A 22,991-nucleotide genomic window follows, 5' to 3' on the forward strand; every position below is an offset into this window, starting at 1 on the left:
TCTGTGTATGTCAGTGTTTTATTTTAAATTAAATCAATAACAGGGGGTTATGTATCACGCTCCTTAAGAACAACACAATAAATATTTATGATAGAGAAACAGTTACCCTCCAAGTTAATAGTGTTATTATTCTAATTATACCAAAAATGAACTCAATAGTTCCGAAATGACAGAATTATTTGTTCAAAAGTTCAATAACTAGGACATCAATAAGTAGGACATTTCAATCAACAGACCTCTGGGGAAAATCCACTGGGTCACATAAAAATACACCAAATGTTCACACATCATGAAGTAAGTAATGCTGAATTCTTCATTCAACTCCTCAATGATAACACTTGGGGCAACTCTAGAATAAGGCTACTTTCCTCTTTCCCTAAAACAACTAAGGCAAATGTGAAGGGTGTGTCACATCCTAAAGTCTCTGATTCCCCGATAAAGCACATACTGTGGAGTGGCACCATCTGGTCGGAAGGCTGCCTCTGCCACCTAACAGCCATGTGACTTTGGGCAACTTACTCTCTGTCTTAGTCTCTACTTCAATAAAATTAACAGTACCTACCTCATAAAATTGTTACGATGGTTAATAACACAGAGCACATAAAACAGGGCCTGTTTCTTAGTAAACACTACACACAAGTGTTAGCTATTATTATTTACTGTGTTATCTAAACAAAGTACTGAAAAACTCTGTGAAAGGTCAGAGTTAAGTAAACACTGTATTTCAGGTCTAGCAAGTCACACAGACTCTACCACAACTACTCTATCTACCACTGGTGTGAAAGCAGCCATACATAATACAAAAATAAACATAGCTGTGTCCCAATAAAACTATTTATGCACACTGAATTTTGAATTTCATATAATTTTCACATATCACATTAATTTTTTAATCATTTAAAAATGTAAAAGCTATTCTTTGCTTGTAGGATGTACAACTCCTGTAGGAAGGATTTGGCTATAATATGGTGATCCCTATCAAAAACTAATGCTTCCCAAAGCCAGTTCATGACCAAGTTGACTTAATAAAATTGTCACTACAAAGTTAAAATCTGTATTTTCTTGAAAGAACTCTTATTGTGAAATTATGCACAATTCCTTTGGTGTTAAGATTGACTTTCCCCTTATAAAATAACAGTAATAATATGTATTATCATTTTTTAATTGTTTTATTTGACAAACCTATGCCAGTCTCCCCACTTTTGTTGTTGTTGTTATTTACTTTTTATTTTGCTAGTGTGTGAAATGCAAGTCTGGGAATCATTAATCTAATGCTTTCTGCCTAATCAAAACAAGAAAAGTACTGATGCATGTCATTTACACCTGCTGATATTGACCGATTATTTAAACTAATCAGATTATATGTATCATCTTCTCAACTGATCACCTATTATCTCTTTCCTCTACCCCTTCTCTCAATGTTAACCCCTTCTCAGGGGCCTTTGGATCCTATGATACACCTATTCTCATATTTCCCCCTCCAACGAAAACACAGAGGAATTTTAACGCCACCTTTAAATTTAATAAATGACTGAATAAATATTAATTTTTCAATAAATATTTTAAACAAGCATGTACACTTCATTCATTTGTCCTTAGTCAAAAACACAATGACATCTGGCTTTGTAGCCAGACAGACCAATATCTGTCACTAGAGAGATGTGAACCTGAACAAATTCCTCTCTTAATTTTCAATTTCCTCACCTATAAATGAGGACAACATTGCTTACCTACAGAACTGTTAATAAGGATGAGAAGCAATGTATATGAAAGCATCTAGGATGGTATCTATAAATATTCTATAATAATTATTACTAGCATCTACAACAGTCTAGATATATTAGCATCTATATCTATAATAGATATTAACACCTTCACTAGTTCTCTATCACAGGTACTCAGAGATGCATTTGATAACAGCATCACAGTAAGACATCAGTTCCACTGACAAATCTATTAATAGTATTTTTTAAAGGATACAACAGCAAATGATACGTAAAAACCAAACGGAACCTCAGATGTAATGCTAAAATTTTAATGTCAGTGGCGTAAATAATAGGTATTGTGGGCAAAGTATACCTTTTAGTGACATACACTTATCATGTAAGAATTTAATGTACAGGACCACAGTACAAAAATTAGTAACTTAAAATAAGCAGAATAAGAAAATACAAGCATTCTATGTTGCCCATTCAAGAGAAATCTCCACTGCCTTGTTAAGTCATCTTCATAAAAAAGCACGTATTTTAAATTATTTGCGGAGAGTTTTGGGCGCAACTAACCAACCAGGAACCCCATACCTTAGAAAGAAAACAGAGCAATAAAAACTGTATTTCCAACAACACTACATTCCTTCTGGGAAAGCACTCCATAATTCATGGTTGAGTCGTTGTGGAAATTAAAATATTAAATAATGAATACGACTGTAACTGAAAATCCTGAGAGCTAATTACCCTACTCAAAGTTCCTGATAACTCCTACAGGAATATTCAGGCTGGGCTGGTAGTGATGAGTTATCCAAATGAAACCGATTATCCACTGTGACCCACTTTCTAAAGACATTTTATAGGTCCCAGCTACTGTTTGCCTCTGGTAGCAGATCACGTAAGGTGTATTTCATACTTCAAAATATATTATAAAATGTATTTGTATTTAAGAAATGTTTGACTTAATTTTAATTCAACTACCATTTATTATACTGCATACCTATTATGTCAGGTAGTCTTGTCCATAATTTATAAATATTATCTTCTGTAATCTCACTTAAATATTGCAACAATACAAGTATTATTATCCCCATTTGTCAACTGATGAAATTCACATGAAGGCTCTTTGCCCTTTATAGGTAAACAGTGATTTTATGCTACCTACCTTGAAAAGCACTTCACTAGTCATACATGTCTCATTCCCAGAAGCACTCAACCTGGTTATACGCATCAGTTTTGAATTTGGGCATTATGATCAAAGTGAACAGACTCAGAGAATTCCACTAGGATAAATGACAAAAACAAAATCAAGTAATTCCAAAAGAAAGAATCTCTAAAGAGCACCTAGTCCAACTCTCTGGGCTTTAAAGATGAGGAAACTGGCATTCAAAAAGCTTAAATATTGCCATGGCTGCACAGCTGGCAGAGCCAGGATCAGAACTAGAATGCAGATCTCCAGATTCAGTGTTCCATCTATTATTCACTGAAATTCCAGTGAATTTCAGGCTTATCAGACTTAATACCCTCCCATTTTATAACAAATATTTTGTAAATATGCCCTTTGCTCTCCTGAAATGCACAGATAATACCCACTCACACATACGGTTTCAAAAAAAGTTATATAATGCTGTATGAAGGAAAAATGAAAAGAAATAATTTATAATAAAATAGAATGTCTGTTAACATGTAAATGCTAGGGCACAACTACACCGAGAGACATACGCAAACAGAGGCTGAAGAGACAGTAGCATGAGCGACAATGCAATGTTGCTGTTGAAGTGGTTTTCCCAAATGGCAAAAACTCTAGGTGAAGCTACAAACAAAATGAAGCATAATCTTCTATCAACTTCGTCCTCAGTCAAACGATGCTAATGTACTTACACACATTTATTTATCATAGGATCTTGGCTCAAATGACTATAAGCAGACTTTTTATCCTATCAAATTTCTAGCAAGACACATGAAAATCATATGGTATGAGGAAAAGCTTTTCAGTATGCAGACCTGTCCCAAGCCGTGCGGGGAATGTGGGAACTTTAAGCCCTCTCCACCCTACATCCTAGAAACACCTTCTGCCCCTAGTTATTATTCTAACAGCCAGTGTTCCCACAACTTTCCAACAATTGAGACCCAACATACCATCCCCTGAAAATAAGTATCTTCCATCAGAAATACCAAGAGAAATCCAAAAGCTTATCTGCTACCAGTTAAGTAAATATCCTTTTACCTGCTTCATCTCTTAAAAATACTATGTACAGGCTGGGCACAGTGGCTCACGTCTGTAATCCCAGCACTTTGGGAGGCCGAGGCTGGCAGATCACAAGGTCAGGAGTTCGAGACCAGCCTGGCCAATATGGTGAAACCCTGTCTCTACTAAAAATTACAAAAATTAGCCAGGTGTGGTAGCAGGCATCTGTAATCCCAGCTACTCGGGAGGCTGAGGTAGGAGAAGCGCTTGAACCCGGGAGGCGGAGGTAGCAGTGAGCCAAGATCGCACCACTGCACTCCAGCATGGATGAGAGAGCAAGGCTCGTCTAAAAAAAAAAAAAGAAGACGAAGAAAAAGAAAATACTCTGTACCATAGATAACACATTTTCACAGAAAAATAAGAAACAGACCCTCATAAAATTACAAGATAGGAAAGGCTGGAAACACTCATTACAATATGCTTCCCTCCTAAGAATGCGGCACCTGCTTTAAGTTCCTATGCCCATGAAGAGGAGTCATGTGAAAAGAAGAAATTACTAATTATGCAGTTATCATATTCAAGAAAGATAATCAAAAGAATATTTTTTGAATGTATTCTCCCAATTTTTCAGATTTTAAGTGCTATAAAACAAACTTAGTTCCCAAAAATGTTTCTTTGAAATACAACAAATGCTGTAGGTTTATCACATAAATACAATGCAACTGTATTTAAAAAAAAAAAAAATTTAAACATACTAAGCCAGGCGCAGTGGCTCATACCTGTAATCCCAGCACTTTAGGAGGCCAAGGTGGGTGGATCACTAGAGGTCAGGCATTTGAGACCTGGCATGGTGAAACCCTGTCTCCAATAAAAATTCAAAAATTAGCTGAGCATAGTGGCAGGTGCCTGTAATACCAGCTACTCTGGAGGCTGAAGCAAGGGAACCAGTTGAACCCAGAAGGTGGAGGTTACAGTGAGCCCAGATCATGTCACTGCACTCTAGCCTGGGCAACAGAGCTAGACTCCATCTCCAGAAAAAAAAAAAACAGGTCAGTCATGGTGGCTCATGCCTGTAATCCCGGCACTTTGGGAGGCTGAGGAGGGCAGATCACGAGGTCAAGAGATAGAGACCATCCTGGCTAACACTGTGAAACCCCATCTCTACTAAAAATACCAAAAAATAGCAGGGTGTGGTGGTGGGCGCCTGCAGTCCCAGCTACTCAGGAGGCTGAGGCAGGAGAATGGTGTGAACCCAGGAGGCGGAGCTTGCAGTGAGCCAAGATCGCGCCACTGCACTCCAGCCTGGGCGACAGGGCTAGATTCCATCTCAAAAAAAAAGAAAAAAAAAAGGAAAGTCCTGGTTGGCCAGATGCAGTGGCTCACGCCTGTAATGCCAGCACTTTGGGAGGTCGAAGCAGGTGGATCACCTGAGGTCTGGAGATTGAGACCAGCCTGGCCAACAAGGCAACACCCCGTGTCTACTAAAAATACAAAAATTAGCTGGGCGTGATGGTGCGGGCCTACTGCTCAGCCAACTACAGTACAAGGGCTTCCTTAAGACAGCCCACCCAAAGAACCTCTCTAAGGGTTGAGAAATACATGCTATCAACAACAAACCAACAAAGTCACCAGTCCTCACCATTACTCACCACATTTTCCATTACTCACTGTTACTAAAGAAACAGTGTAACTTCTTAACCCTTGATGAAAAAGTCAGAGATCCTTGTTAATCCATGTTGATGTCACAGGTCATAATATTTAATTACAATACTGAACCAATAAGAGAGATCTTAGCTAAAGAGTGACCTAGTCAGGACTCTAGTGGCAGCCTCTTACAAGAGTCAGAAGAACCACATAAGGCCGTTAGACTTGTAGTCCTCCTTTCCTTAAAGAGACCTGCAAAACTAGGCCAGGTGCGGTAGCTCACACTTGAAATCCCAGCACTTTGGGAAGCTGAGGCAGGTGGATCACCTGAGGTCAGGAGTTCGAGACCAGTCTGGCCAATATGGCAAAACCCTGTCTCTACTAAAAATACAAAAAGTAGCCAGGCATGGTGGTGGATGCCTGTAATCCCACCTACTTAGGAGGCTGAGGTAGGAGAATCACTTGAACCCAGGAGGCGGAGGCTGCAGTTAGCCAAGATCATGCCACTGCACTCCAGCCTAGGAAACAGTGCAAAGGCTCTGTCTAAAAAAAAAAAAGAGAGAGAGAGAGACTTGCAAAACTGTTTTTCATTTTAAAACGTTACTTATGATAACATTTATTAGGTTTATTGTTTCTAAATGTATTAATAAATATTAATTTTTTATTTTAGTATCTAATATGACAAATATTGGTACATATAACCTACGTAAACAAAAGCTGCTTGGGGTCCTCAATAATTTTTACAATATACAGAGGTCCTGTGGCCAACAAGTTTAAGAATTACTGCTACAGAGGACTACTCAAGCACCTGAAGGTCATTTAAGATCACAGCAGTTATCTCAGGTTGACTTCAAAGCTAAACAGATCCTTGCATATCACATTCTCTGGAAGCACACAAGCCACCGGCCACTGGTAAGAGATGGTACAGTGTGTACATTAAGGCTGAACTATCTCACTTTCTCGGCCTATATAGTCACCACATATGAAATTAAGCAAGTGTCACTGCAATCCAGTATTAGGTAGGAAAGCCTATTAGGTAGAAAAGACTGGCAAAATAAAGGGCGGGAGGGTTCAGTAAGTATTGTTAATATATGGAAAAATCAAAGGAAAAGATCTATGTTAACGACTAACTTTCCAATTCTGGAAAGAAATATGAGTATTTTTAGGCCGGGCGCGGTGGCTCTCGCCTGTAATCCCAGCACTTCGGGAGGCCAAGGTGGGCGGATCACAAGGTCAGGAGATTGAGACCATCCTGGCTAACACGGTGAAACCCCGTCCCTACTAAAAATACAAAAAATTAGCTGGGCATGATGGTGGGTGCCTGTAGTCCCAGCTACTCAGAAGGCTGAGGCAGGAGAATGGTGTGAACCCGGGAGGCAGAGCATCACGCCACTGCACTCCAGCCTGTTTGACAGAGCGAGACTCCATCTCAAAAAAAAAAAAAAAAAAAAAAAAAGAAGGAAGGAAGGAAGGAAGGAAGGAAGGAAGGAAGGAAGGAAAGAAAGAAAAGAAAATGAGTATTTTAGAAACGTGTACGGCAGCACAAAACAGTTCATAAAAGCATTTCTAATCTTATCCATAAGGGAAGAACAGAACATTTTCAAAAACAGAATTTATCATTTCCTCACTGAAAGCACATTTTTTATATTTCTCTTTTTCCCAAAGTCACTCCTAATTTATCAAACAGAGGTAGGTACATGATCTCCAATAAACCTGTTGTTAACTAAAACAAAGTAAGGGACATCTAAAAGTTTATGAAAAAATCATAAATCAATATTAACTTTTTTAAATAAATAATAACTTTCAGGAATTGAGAGAATCACTCGAGGTATCTGCTGTCAAACAAAAAAAACACAATAAAGACAGAGAACCAAAACACAAATCGAGCTGGATGAGAAAAAATACATAAAACTGTATTTTCTAATGGCTTCTCCCTCTCCACTTCTTACTCCCATAAGCAGAGACGTGTAGCTGATACTGAGTTAACCAGACAAGTGAGTTCCCCAACATTAACAAGCACACCTTCCTAACATCTATATGCACGTACCTGAGGTCACAGTCATTAGTCTCCTATCTCCAAATTCTTATGAAGAACTTTTATTCACACAATTAAAACCAAGTTCATCATTCCTGACTCTAAATTTAGTTCCACTTTCTAATCCACTTCTCCCAGTGTTAATCATCAGGAAGCGAGCTCCCCAATCTCAATACCATGGGGTTCACTGTATTCTTCTCTCTTGCCGTCTATATCCAATTTTTTTTTTTTTGAGAGCCTCTTGCTCCGTCACTTAGGTGGAAGTACGGTAGTGCAATCACAGCTCATCACAGCTTCCACCTCCCGTGGTCAAGCGATCCTCCTGCCCTAGCCTCCCAAGTAGCTGGGGCTACAGGCGCATACCACCATGCCAGCTAATTTTTTATTTTTTTAAGAGATGGGGTCTCAATATTTTGCCCAGGCTGGTCTTGAACTCCTGGGCTCAAGTAACCTGCCCACCTTGGCCTCCCAAGGTGCTGGGATTACAGGCACGAGCCATCGTGCCCTGCGTATATCCAAATATTTCTTTGAAAATCTCATGGATGTGCACCTTCTTCATTGCTATTACCCTGTTTAATCCAGGTCTTCTACAAGAAACTCATTTCCTTTCCCCACCCTTTCTTCAATCCACTCTGCTGACAGCAGTAAAAGCTGCTCCTAAACAGTATTTTTTATTATATCACTTATGCTCTCGTTCTAGAACTCCCTAGGGCAACTTACTATTACTTTCTTCAAAATCTTCATTGAGTAAATCAGATTAAGAAAGAAAAGGCTGGGCACGGCGGCTCATGCCTGTAATCCCAGCACTTTGGGAGGCCGAAGCAGGTAGATCACCAGGTCAGGAATTCAAGAGCAGTCTGGCCAAGATGGTGAAACCTTGTCTCTACTAAAAATACAAATATTAGCAGGGTGTGGTGGCGTGTGCCTATAATCCCAGCTGCTTGGGAGGCTAAGGCAGAGAACTGCTTCAACCCGGGAGGCGGAGGTTGCAGTCTGAGCCAAGATCGCACCACTGCACTCCAGCCTGGGCGACAGAGCGGGACTCTATCTCAAAAAAAAAAAGAAAGAAAAAACTGTACACTTCAAAGGGTGAATTCAATTATATCTCAACAAAATTGTCATAAAGGAAGGATAGGAGACAGGGAGGGAGAAAAAGGACAAAAAGGCCTGGGAGGACGGGATAAACTCCCTAAATGTTTCTCCACAAAGTAACACTTTATTCCATACCACTTTGGGCATGCTGAAGAGTTCGATGACTTGGAGCACCCACACAGCTGTCAGAAGGTCATCTGACCTCCCAGTGACCACTTCTAGTGATGATGAAGCATTACTTTGTGAAACTGTTCTTCCATCAAATGGATATAGCTTTTTTCTTCTCTTTTTTATTTTTTTGGAGAGTGTCTCGCCTTGTCGCCTAAGCTGTAGTGCAGTGGCACAATCTCGGCTCACTGCAAGCTCCACCTCCCGGGTTCACGCCATTCTCCTGCCTCAGCCTCTCAAGTAGCTGGGACCACAGGCAGCCGCCACCACACCCGGCTAATTTTTTGTACTTTTAGTAGAGACAGGGTTTCACCGAGGTCTCGATCTCCTGACCTCGTGATCTGCCTGCCTTGGCCTCCCAAAGTGCTAGGATTACAGGTGTGGGCCACCGTGCCCGGCTGGAAATAGCTTTTTTCAAAAATCCATTCCTCCTTGCAGCCAAAATTTAAAACCCTAATATTTATGCTGTTTCCAGTGTTTGCTCTCCAAAAACAATACTAACAAAGAAAGAAAAAAGGAAAAATCACCTTCAACATGGCTGTCCATCAAATACTTAAGAGTATAATTAAAATGTTGCAAGTCTTCTCTCTGCTTGAGTTCCGTCAGCCATTTCTTATAAAGCATGGTTTCTAGGCACCTCCTATACTCTTCTGGGCATAACAGAGCACTCAAAACAGATGTCGAGTTCCAGAGGGTGGTACGATTGTAAATGTTAAAAAAACGAAACTACGACCTCCACTGATTAACATTTATGTAACTAAAAACTAAACCCATTTTCTGATTTCTTTTGCACAATAAAAGTAGGACCCCAAATTATATTTAAGATGCTATCTGCAAATTTGTTGTAAATTAGCAAATCTCTAAAAATAATTTTATTTCACTGAGAGGAGATAACACACTACACTGCACTGTGAAATCCAAAAACAAAGAGGAAAACAGAAAGTGAGAGAGAGACTGCAATTATCTGGCATACTATGCCCTTATTTCTTCATATAAGCCCTATCTCATATTTGTGCAACATTTTTATTAGATCTGCTGAATTATTTTTCATAATACTTCACTACATTCCAGATAAGCAAACTTACCAACTGTAAAAGCAAATTTCCCATACCAACTTAAATACCTTCACATATGATCAAGACCCGATAAACACGTAGTTCAAATTTCTGTAAGCCATAGATGTACAAATTTTGCTTCTCAAAATGATTATTAACTCCCCAAAAGGAACATTATCCATTTTATATTTGATTTCATGTTCTCATGGCACTCTACATAGTGCCTTTAACATATTCCCCTTCTGAAACAACAAAAAAGATTAAACTGATCTGGGAAATAAACAAGGATGCCAATTTATCTATATCTCCTTGTTAAAACAGAATTATCAAAAAGAAAATTTAAACAATAATCTGAGACATAGATCCCAAATTTTAAGATCAGACTTTAAATGACAGTGAAACAACTAGCAACCTCATGAAAAAGTTTATTTAAGGCCGGGAGCAGTGGCTCACACCTGTAATCCCAACACTTTGGGAGGCCAAGGTCGGCGGATCACCTGAGACCAGGAGTTTGAGATCAGCCTGCCCAACATGGCGAAACATCATCTCTACTAAAAATACAAAAAATTAGCCGGGTGTGGTGGCGTGCACCTGCAGTTCCAGCTACTCAGGAGGCTGAGGCAGGAGAATCCCTTGAACCTGGGAGGTGGAGGCTGCACTGAGCCAAGATCGCACCATTGCACTCCAGGCTGAGCAACAAGAGGAAAACTCTGTCTCCAAAAAAATATATATATATATATATTTAATGGCAAATAATAATGGCTTTTACCATATGGAAAATCAAGGTACGACCTAAAATTACATAAATGTTAATAGTCAAAAGTCTCCAAATAACGAGGAAAAAAAAGACACAGAATTATATGAGCTTATCTTTCTGCATTTCTGAACTAGAAATTCTCTTGATTCCTAAGTAAATGAGAATCACAAAATCAGACTCCAAAAGAAAAGAAACACACAAGGCAAAAAACATTAAATTCACCTGCCACCCTATAATATTAAACAGTATTTTGTTCACACAAAATTTCAATGACAGTGCTTTAAGTAATTATTTTTAAAATAAGCTTCCAACTAAATTCAACATACAGAATTACTTCAAGGCATAATCAAAAAATAAGTATGATGATAATCTGGTTAAATGTTGTTTAGAATAAAAAAATATAAATCATCCAGTCTTTTTTGGGGGGGAGGGGGACGGAGTCACGCCCTGTCACCCAGGCTGGAGTGCAGTGGCGCGATCTCGGTTCACTGCAAGCTCTGCCTCCCGGGTTCATGCCATTCTCTTGCCTCAGCCTCCCGAGTAGCTGGGACTACAGGTGCCCACCACCACACCCGGCTAATTTTTTGTATTCTTAATAGAAACGGGGTTTCACCATATTAGCCAGGATGGTCTCAATCTCCTGACCTCGTGATCCGCCCACCTTGGCCTCCCAAAGTGCTGGGATTATAGGCGTGAGCCACTGCGCCCGGCCACATCCAAAGTCTTAGTAGCTCTGCAGTTCCACCAAGCTCACAGCTAGGTTTTCATTCTTCGTCAAACATACGCTAAAAACCTTCCTTACTCCCAATTTTAAAAAAGAAAAAGCCTTCCCTTTTAAATACATACTATTCTAACTCTCCAACTAGCAGTATCTGAAAGTTCAGTAACAAAAGAAGGATGAGACAGAAAAATTCCTGAGTATTTATATTAGAAACATCTTCTAAAAGAACTCCATAATAAAGAATCGCACATATCAAGCAGTTATAAGCAAATGTGTCTTTACATTTGATAGGATCCTAGAACAAGATCTCTATGGTCCAATCAGACCAAATATTTAGAATGGACCCAAATCCCCAGTCTCAAACTGAAATGGGGAAACTATTTAATTACTGTAAATCCTATTAAACCAATCTTCTTTATAAAGTGGAAGATGCCTGACCTCTGAGGGCTATGGAGGGTATAATGAATGCAGAGTTTAATTAGGCCCCACTGCTGGCTGACTATAATCTATTAATTAGCATTCTCTGTCTCTGTATCTCATTGCAGTGTTTCACTTTACTTTAAAATTGCACCCTTCGTTTTTTGGACCAAAGTTATACAATTTTAGGATTGTGTAGTAATTACAGTGGGTATAGGAAGAATATATCGCTGCCAGCACTGGCGTTTAATTAGGGCAAGGGGTGGAATCTAGATAAGGCGGTGTTCACCATTCTTCAGCACATATGGGTTTTTTGGCATGAAAATCCTGTGGACTGTTTCACTGGAAGTGAACTGAAGGATTCAGAAGATTGAAATATTTTGCCTTTGAATGCAGACTGTACTTAGGATATTACATATTTTCCACACAGCTTCTGAAGTATAGGCATAAACAACTGCTTCAATTATTTCAAAATGAACAAGTACGCCAATAACTTTTTTCATTAAAATTGACATTTCTGAGTCACTTCATAATAAAAACCATCTTAGTGAGGGGCATAGTTTCAGCATCACCAACAAGGTATAATGGTGACTAATTCAAGGTATAATGGTGATAAATCCAGTAACTTCAAATCTACTCTAAATCTGATACACACACACACACGTATAATCTTATACACACATATATTGTCAATCCATTCTTGAAAAGTCGAGCCTTCAAAATGAAATGTTTATTCATATGCAATTTTTCCACAATATTTATTAATTCTTTTAAATTTTTATTTATTTATTTATTTAAGAGACAAGGTCTCACTATGTTGCCCAGGCTGGACTCAAACTCCTGGACTCAAGGGATTCTCCTGCCTCAGCCTCCTCAGTAGCTGAGACTACAGGCATATACCACCATACCCAGCTCACAATATTTCTTATAATAAAAAATTATGTCTCAGCCATTTTTCAATTAAACTATGATTTTTTATTAACAATACATTTGAAATTGTATAATATTCAAATACGATATACTATGATAATTATCTAAATACATATAAAGAATCTCATATTTGGGCACTAGTATACACCAGTACATACTCCAAATTCACCAAGCTCGTTTTTACCAAGAAAAAAAAAAAAAGAACCCAATACAACCCCTAAGAGTACAGACAGTTTCCAAGACCTAGGTTATACTGATACTTAACCACAAAACTAAAGAAAGCAAACTCATTTTTTTCTCCTGATATTTACAACTCAATACCAAACTATAAAAACAGAATTTAGGCGGGGCATGGTGACGCATGCCTGTATCCCAACACTTTGGGAGGCTTAGGCGGGCAGATCACCTGAGGTCAGGAGTTCGAGACCAGCCTGGCCAACATGGTAAAATCCCGTCTCTACTAATATACAAAAAATTAGCTGGGCATGGTGGCACGTGCCTGTAATCCCAGCTACTTGAGAGGCTGAGGCAGGGGAATCGCTTAAACCCAGGAGGCGGAGGTTGCAGTGAACTGAGATCAAGCCACTGCACTCCAGCCTGGTGACAGAGCAAGACTCTGTCTCAAAAAAAAAAAATACAAAAATTAGCCGAGCATGGTGGCACATGCCTGTAATCCTGGCCACTTGGGAGGCTGAGGCAGAAGAATCGCTTGAACCCGGGAGGAAGAGGTTCCAGTAAGCCAAGATTGTGCCATTGCACTCCAGCCTGGGCAACACTGAGACTCCCTCTCAAAAAAAAAAAAAAAAAAAAAAAAGGGCCGGGTGCGGTGGCTCATGCCTGTAATCCCAACGCTTTGGGAGGCCAAGGCAGGTGGATTACCTGAGGTCGAGAGTTCGAGACTGGCCTGGTCAACGTGGTGAAACCAGTCTCTACTAAAAATATAAAAAATTGGCCGGGCGTGACGGCTCACACCTGTAATTCCAGCACTTTGGGAGGCTGAGGTAGGCAAATCACGAGGTCAGGAGATTGAGACCATCCTGACTAACACAGTGAAACTCCATCTCTACTGAAAATATAAAAAATTAGCTGGGCGTGGTGGCAGGCGCCTGTAGTCCCAGTTACTCGGGATGGCTGAGACAGAAGAATGGCGTTAACCCGGGAGACAGAGCTTGCAGTGAACCAAGATCACACCACTGCACTCTAGCCTGAGCAACAGAGCGAGACTCCATCTCAAAAACAAACAACAACAACAAAAAATTAGCATGATATGGCATACAGGCATGATGGCACACGCCTGTAATTCCAGCTACTCCAGAGGCTGAGACAGGAGAATCACTTGAACCCTGCAGACGGAGGTTGCAATGAGCCAAGATTGCGCCATGCACTCCAGCCTGGGTGACACAGCGAGACTCTGTCTCAAAACAACAACAACTTAAAAAACAACTGAGAATGTACTATTATTTTGTATTTAGGAATGATTTTTTTTTTGGTGTTGTACTTCAACTGACAAATTCAACTAATTTACTTGGTAGTGCAATGCAAATTAAAAACTAAAGTGAGTATTGTACTGACAACTCAAAAACGTCAACTGAAGAAACTGTACTTCACTGTTCTGCTGTCATATATCATTTGAACATTTATCTGGTGCATCAATGATTCACAAGGTGAGGAGACATCAAAATCACCTGGAGGGCTCTTTTTAACTAAACATATCTAAAATTTCAAACACCCTTTTCCCCTACACACGCCCCATCCACTGAGGGTCCCTGTCACAGTTAATGATCATTATGAACAGGAGTAGGTCACATCCCTGAGATGTAAAGTGCAAGAATAAAGGATGAGACACACTGAGCAAATGGTCCCTTGTTTCTTCCCCTTTCTTTTATGGTTGAGCTCAAAAGAGCCACAACAGAACCATCATAAATTGATAAACAGCAACAGACAAGTTTAAGAATTAGACTGACGGCCGGGCGCAGTGGCTCAAGCCTGTAATCCTAGCACTTTGGGAGGCCGAGACGGGCGGATCACAAGGTCAGGAGATCGAGACCACCCTGGCTAATATGGTGAAACCCCGTCTCTACTAAAGAATACAAAAAACTAGCCAGGCGACGAGGCGGGCGCCTGTAGTCCCAGCTACTTGGGAGGCTGAGGCAGGAGAATGGCATGAACCTGGGAGGCGGAGCTTGCAGTGAGCTGAGATCTGGCCACCGCACTCCAGCCTGGGCGACAGAGCCAGACTCCGTCTCAAAAAAAAAAAAAAAAAAAAGAATTAGACTGACACCCGGCGCAGTGGCTCATGCCCTTAATCCCAGCATTTTGGGAGGCCAAGGCAGGCAGATCATGAGGTCAGGAGTTCAAGACCAGCCTGGCCAACATGGTGAAACTCCATCTTAACTAAAATACAAAAATTAGCCAGGTGTGGTGGGGGGCACCTATAATCCCAGCTACTCAGGAGGCTGAGGCCGGAGAACTGCTTGAACCGGGACCCAGGAGGCAGAGGTTGCAATGAGCCAAGATCGCATCACTGCACTCCAGCCTGGGCTACAGAGCGAGACTCTGTCTCAAAAAAAAAAGAAAGAATTAGATTAGATTTACTAAATTCTAAAGATCCCAAGAGTGGTTTCTCATCAGAACCACCAGAGAAGCTTGTTCAAAACATAAGTTCCTGGACCCCATCTCCAGAGATTGTACTTAGCTGGTATGAAGGAAGGCCTAGCAATCTCTGTTTTAACCAAATATGCCTGTTGATGTTGACGTTTCTGAGCCAGCATTTAAGAACCCTGTCCTTAATTTTAGACTCCATCAGTGGGGTCTATTTGAGCTTTTTTCTTTCTTTACACATTCTTAAAGTCTTAATGACTCAAACTCAAAGAACTTCCTAAGGAATATTTTTTAAAGGACAATTTCTCTTCTTTAAAGAAGCTAAGTCTCTAAGAAAGAGATTTAAGTACATTAAAATATTCAAATTTTGAGTAGTGACAACTTTAATAACTGATTAAAAAGTAAAAGCAAGGTAGTCTGAAGTCATAATGTATCTGAGAAAGAATAAATCATAATTTATAATTACTTAGATATCTGATTCAAATGAATTCAAGGTTTAGTTTTTAATTTGCGTTGCAATACCAAGTAAATTTGAAGAATTTTAGCCCTGTGATATTAACTAGAATAACAATAGAATAGTAGGAGGCATTAAAAATGATGATTTAGATACATATTAGAGGCCTTTAATATACAGTAGAAATGTTGTTAGCTAAAAAAAAGGTCACAGCATAATACCAACAGTATTCCATTCAGGTAAATCTGTTATGTGTATATGCATACAGGTATTTCAGTAAAGAGAAATGTCAAAATGCTAACAGTGGAATAGCAAAGTTGTCAGTAGATGGGAGGATCTGGAATATATTTTGCTTTCATATCTATGCTTTTCTGTTTTATATTCATGAACAGAAAAAATGAGCTATTTTTATTGCTGAAAATGTGTCTGGAGCTTTAACATACAAAATGTAACGTAACTAGAGATCTTCAAGTAGCCAAAACAGTAGATCTGAGTATCTGGACTGCATATTGGTAAGAATGGTTAAGACAATCGACAGAAATCTTAAATTAGATTTACAGTCATATGTTGCTTAATGACAGAGATACGTTCTGAGAAAGGCGATTTCATCATTGTGCAAAGATCATCAAGTGGACTCATACAAACGCATCTGGTCCAGCCTACTACACACCTAGGACATAGGATATAGCCTACTGCTTCTAGACTACAAACCCATACAGCATGCTACTGTACTGAAAACTGTAGGCAACTGTAACACAATGGTAAATATTTGTGTATCTAAACACATCTAAGCATAGAAAAGATACAGTGAAAACACTGTATTATAATCTTTGTTTTGTTTTTAGAGACAGGGTCTCACTCTGTCACCCAGGCTGGAGTACAGCGGCCCAATCTCGACTCACTGTGGCCTCGACCTCCCAGGCTCAGGTGATCCTCCTGCCTCAGCCTCCCAAGTAGTACAGGCACCCACCACCAAACCCAGCTAATTTTTTTCTATTTTTTGCAGAGACAGGGTTTCACCATTTTGCCCAGGCTGGTCTCAAACTCCTGGACTCAACCAATCCGCACCCCCTCAGCCTCACAAAGTGCTGGGAGTACAGGTGCGAGCTACCACACCTGGTAATACTATATTGTAACCTTATGGGACCACAGTCACACATTAGGTCCATCAGTGACCTAAACAGCTTTGTGTGGCAGACGACTCCTTCATCAGAGACACAGATAATTTCTAATTGCTTCTTTACTTCTTAGTATCATTTAAGAAGAATGCAGAAATTGATATCAATTGCTTTCTTTATAATTTTGATTAACCTAATCCAAAAAGAAAGTGTAAACCCAACAATGAGGTAGTTAATTAAATAGTCTCCTTTTAAGAGTGTAAGACAGCTTTTTTAAGAAGGAAAAAAATTCAAGCTTGCAAGTTTAAGAAAACTTCTAAAAGTACACACAACTTGAACCACAGGGGAAAAAAATGTGAAGAGAGAAAAATTCTAAAAGTCTTTTAAACAAAAAGTACGGGCCGGGCATGGTGGCTCACACCTATAAACTCAGCACTTCGGGAGGCCGAGGCAGGTGGATCACCTGAGGTCAGGAGTTTGAGATCAGCCTGGTCAACACAGTGAAACCCCGTCTCTAATAAAAATACAAAAATTAGCCGGGTGTGGGAACAGGCACCTGTAATCCCAGCTACTCAGGAGTCTGAGACAGGAGAATCACTTGAACCTGGGTGGACGTTGCGGTGAGCCAAGATTGCGTCACTGTATTCCTGCCTGGGAGACACAGCAAGACTCTGTCTCAAAAAAACCAAAAACAAAAAAGTATGTTTAACATTTTAACTGGTAGAGCCTGAATATGATTTGTTCACATCTTTGGAGTCATCAGCTTCCTCACTGTGACATGGCTATCACCAAACACATCAACTATAACCTGGAGGAGCACAGAAAAATAAGTATTTCCGGTAGCTAATGTGACAGCACTTAGCTCTCAAACTGCAAAGCCCCATGACGATAAAGCCCAGTCATCTCACTTATTTTTTACAAGCAAATAATCACACCAGGTTGCCTTTCCTCTACCTTAAACGTAAAGAATTAAAGAACAAAAAGCTACAAAAGCATCCTGAAGTTAAACTTTTATGAATGGCAACAAAATGAATACTCATTGTTCGTACTTAATAAATACATCATCAACATTTTCTTTGTTGAGACAGAGTCTCACGGTGTCACCCAGACTGGAGCGCAGTGGCAGGATCTCAGCTCACTGCAACCTCTGCCTCCCAGGTTCAGGTGATTCTCCTGCCTCAGCCTCCTTAGAAGCTGGGATTACAGGTACACACCATCACACCTGGCTAATTTTTGTATTTTTAGTGGAGTCGGGGTTTCACCGTGTTGCTAGGCCGGTCTCGAACTCCTGACCTCAATGATCTGCCCACCTCGGCCTCCCAAGTGCTGTAATTACAGGTGTGAGCCACCGTGCCCGGCCAATATTAACTTTTTAAAAGTAATTTCTGTTCTCAGCTGACAACACTGATTTATCTTGTGATAGTCATTTTGTTGTTTTTACGAATGACTTTTTGACATTATGACAAATCTTAATGGTATACCTTACAGTTAAGTTACCTAGTCTAAATACATTTGGTAATAGATATTACAATGTGTGGCAAAATTATAACCTCAGAAGAACTGGAAAAAAAAAAAGATAACATATGCTGAAAGGAAAGACATGAAGAGAAACAGAAACCAGAGAAAAGAACCAAGCAAGAATGGAAGCAAGCAGACATGGGCAACTAGAAAAAAACAGGGCACAGGACCAAATTTGGAAAGGGCTGAGAAATGGAGGACACAAAATAGTAAAATAAACAGGAAAAAGGAAGATACATATACTACGAAGGGAAAAATCTAGGAAAAGGAAAAAAAAAAAAGGCTATTTCATTTACATACATGAATTTAGCCAATGAACACATATGTAGAACTTACCTGGTTTTCCTCCTGTACAACTCTGTACTGTTCCTTCCAAATGGTGATTTTGGAAGCTTCATCTTTTCTCAGGGCTCGTTCTTTCTTCAGCTCTGGACTCCAGAAGGTCTTGATGCTATTCATTGAAGAACTCAATTTGCTCTCCTTCACTTCCACATCCTTCCGCAAGAGATCGTTTTCCCTTAATACTTCCTTCAGCTGTGTCTGCAGATCCATGATTGTGTTATCTCTCGCCTGGCGAAGGGAGTGAGGTACAGTGGATGCCATACTCACAGGAGGGAGGTGATGCTCTCCGAATGCTATGGTGTCACTGGCAACCCCACTGCTAGCTATGTTGGGGCTACTGCCCATAGCAGTCATCCGAACACCGTAAGGTAGACGTCCCCCAGAACGGCCAAGTGTCATGGTGCTTTTAGGTGTTTCTGAACCCATATTTTCATGGTCACTGAGATACATAGGGCCAGAGGTGGCATAGGCAGCATTTAAAGATTGTATATTTTCCATTGAAAGGGTTTTCCCACTGCCACCTCCAACACTGCTTCCCGAACTCCCTCCTGTACTGTTGGTTCGACGATGACCCAAGCGAGGGGAACGTGGAAGCCTGGGTGAGCGCCCAGGGCTCTGGTTGCTCGGTTCCACCTTCCCAACAGAGCGAGCACTTCCATACATGATTGCAAGGTCAGAAAAGGTGTAAAGCAGAAAATCAACAACGACAACAACGAAAAATGGGAACTTTGTGAGGTGTCTCTATGGCTGTAAGTCGGTTTAAGGTTAATCAGAAGAAGGTCCCCAGCTGTCCAATCTTGAAGAAGTATCTTATACCATATCTGTAATGACAAGATCACACATTAAATCCTCCAGTAATAAATATTTCCCTTCTCAGAAACTTTCCATTACCCCCACTTAAAGATCTACCCCTTCTACCATGTAAGATCTACCCCTTCTACCATGTATTTACTGAGGCATTCAGAATGTGATTACAGCATAATGTACAGCATAGTAAACAATATTTTAGAGATATTTTAGATGTCTCAAAACTGAATGCTGAAAACATACCATGCAACTGGAAAACAAACAAACAAAAAAGTGCCAGGTGCAATGGCTCATGCCTATAATCCCAGCACTCTGGGAGGCCAAGGTAGGAAGATCGCTTGAGGCCAGGAGTTCAAGACCAACCTGGGATACATAGCAAGATCCTGTCTCTACAAAAAAGTAAAAGAAAAAAAACCAAGAAGTATAAAGACAGACAAGGAAAAGATTAAAATCAATGTCTGAATATATGACTTTCTAACTGAAAACCCAAGATAATCAACTGACAAGTTATTAGAATAACAGAACTCAACAAACTGGTCAGACTCAATATCAATATATAAATTTCAATATTTTCATGTATAAATTAATAGTAATAACTAGAAAATGCAGTTTTTAATTTAAAAGAAATTTTAAATCCCATTCACAACAGCAACAAAACCATAAAAGTACTTTGATATAAATCAACAAAATGTACAAGCATTTTGGGGAAAAAAACTAAAACTTTACTGAAAGACATAAAAGAACATCTAAACAAAAGAAAAGTTAACTGTGTTCATGGACAAGAAGACAAACACTGTTAAGATTCAGTTCTTCCCCAACTAGTTAGCACAATCCCAATGAAAAATCTCTACAGGATTTTGCTAATCAGCTGTAGGTCCCTTCCTTTCACAGGTGTTGAAGGATTTTTCAAGTAACTCGACAAACTGACTCTAAAATTCAAATGGAGAGTAAAGATACAAGAGTAACCAAACAATTTAAAACAGATGAACAAAGAAGGAAAACAGCCCTCAACAGCAAGATAAATTACAAATCCGTAATTCTTTATTTGTACTGCAAAAATCAAAAAAGCTCTGAAAATAAGTTTTTCCTTTTAACTCATCTAGCAGCAAACCTGGACCTGACCCGAGCTTACTTACTATGTATCCCACATAGTGTGACTTCATATATTTCATTAAGAAAACAACGCGTGTGATTACTGGATACTACATAATGGCCACTAAGTATTACTGGAAAAAACTCCTGACAACAAAACCACATCTGACCTGCAAGGTTTCTCATAAAGTATTGTAGCCTTGTAAAACTATAGTAATGAAAACTGTATAGTACTAGCCCAAAAACAGGGTCTAAATTATATGTGGGAATTTAATATATGTTAAAAGTAATATTTAAAAACAGTGAGTGATATGGTTTGGCTGTGTCCCCACCCAAATGTCACCTTGAATTGTAATAATCTTCCTGTGTCAAGGGTGGGGCCAGGTGTACTTAACTGAATCGTGGGAGCGGTTTCCCCTCTACTGTTCTTGTAAGTCTCATGGGATCTGATCGTTTTATAAATGGGAGTTCCCCTGTACAAGTTCTCTTGCCTGTCGCCATGTAAGACATAATTTTGCTCCTCATTCGCCTTCTGCCATGATTGTGAGGTCTCCCCAGCCATATGGAACTGAGAGTCCATTAAACCTCTTTCCTGGCAGGGTGCGGTGGCTCACATCTGTAATCTCAGCACTTTGGGAGGCCAAGGAGGGTGTATCACCTGACGTCAGGAGTTCGAGACCAACCCGATCAACACGGCGAAACCCCATCTCACTAAAAGCACAAAAATTAACCGAGCATGGTGGCAGGTGCCTGTAATCCCAGCTACTCAGGAGGCTGAGGCATGAGAAGCTTGAACCCAGGCGGTGGACACTGCAGTGAGCCAAGATCGCGCCACTGCACTCCAGCCTGGGTGACAAGAGAGAGACTCCGTCTAAATAAAAAAAAAATTTTTTTTTAATTAAAAAAAACTTTTCCTTTTTAAATTACCTAGTCTTGGGTATGTCTGTATTAGCAGCATGAGAACAGACTAATACAGTGAGGAATTGAAAAATCACTCAATAAATGAGGTTTAAATACTTGTTGCTCTTCGAGAACAATTAAGTATACTCGTCTTCACATAGCACACCAAAATAAATTCCATATACGTTAAAGATATAAATTTTTTAAACCATTAAAAGTACTAGAAGAAAATTTTGAAGAGTATCCTTGTGAACTTCAGTTAGGAAAAGGCTTCTTAAATAAAAAACCAGAAGCAAAAACCATAAAGAAAAACAACCAATACACTTAATTATGTCAAAATGACAAAGTATTATACTAAAAAATGCTGTAAATAAAAGATAAACCAAAAGCTAGGTAAAAAATACAGTCAACATAGTATAACGATCTGTAAACAGAGTATGTAAAGAATTCCTACATGGGAAATGCCAATTTTGAAACAGCAATAATTACAGGGAAGGAAACTTGTGTTATAAAGGGGAAAAATGTTTGTGGAGGCTTTAACTCAACTTATAAAGCTTTATACTCAAATGACCATAAAGCACCTGAATTTTTTTTTCAAAAAAGAAAACATGTTCATACTCTACAAGTGTAATTAAAACAAATTTTAAAACCACAGGCAGTTGTCTCTTGGTATCTGCTGGGGACTGGTTCCAGCAGAACATATCCAGATATCCAAGACCCTCCCAGACAACAAAAATCCCAGGCTGCTGAAGTCCCTGATTCAAACTGACATAGTAATTGCATAAAACCTATGGACATCCTCCAGTATACTTTAAATCATCTCTAAATTATTTACAATACTTCATACAATGTAGATGCTATGTAAATTGTTGTTATACTTACTGTTGTATTATTTTTCCATGTTGTATTATTTTTTCCCAAGTTTTTTTTTTTCTCCCCATTTTTTTTTTCAAGGTGACTTTAAAATTCCTTCCCAAATATTTTTGGTCCACAGTTGGTTAGTTCTGTGGATGCAGAACCCACTATACTATAGCTATCAACTTTATACACTTCTTTCAAAGACAATACAGATCTAAACTAGATCTCTCTGATTTCCTGGCATCATTTCAAAGAATTGGCTTAGGTCAAATAACAACAGACTTCAGCATATTAAACAATATTTTCCCAAAATCCATTGTTATGTAAATTGATTCTTATAAGTGTTTCTTCATTGAAAATAGCACCCAAGTAAATCATATTGTCGAAAATAAGATTCTTTTTTTGAGATGGAGTCTCGCTCTGTCGCCCAGGCTGGAGTGCAGTGGCGCGATCTCGGCTCACTGCAAGCTCCGCCTCCCAGGTTTACAACATTCTCCTGGCTCAGCCTCCCGAGTAGCTGGAACTACAGGTGCCCGCCACCTCGCCCGGCTAGTTTTTTGTATTTTTTAGTAGAGACGGGGTTTCACC

General features: G+C 39.6%; 1 protein-coding gene across 1 annotated transcript in view; it reads right to left on the reverse strand.

Annotated features, from left to right (window-relative positions):
* Window positions 1–22,991, reverse strand: part of LOC108519480 (ELKS/Rab6-interacting/CAST family member 1) — a 234,793-nt gene that overhangs the window by 176,024 nt on the left and 35,778 nt on the right. The window contains exon 2 of the mRNA XM_017858532.1: window positions 18,741–19,567. Coding sequence (XP_017714021.1) covers window positions 18,741–19,409 — 669 coding nt within the window. The 5' untranslated portion in view covers window positions 19,410–19,567. The remainder of the gene's footprint in view (window positions 1–18,740; window positions 19,568–22,991) is intronic.

This window comes from Rhinopithecus bieti, unplaced genomic scaffold, assembly GCF_001698545.2.
Source record: "Rhinopithecus bieti isolate Rb0 unplaced genomic scaffold, ASM169854v2 scaffold_45617, whole genome shotgun sequence".
In the NCBI taxonomy this organism is placed as follows: Eukaryota; Metazoa; Chordata; class Mammalia; order Primates; family Cercopithecidae; genus Rhinopithecus; species Rhinopithecus bieti.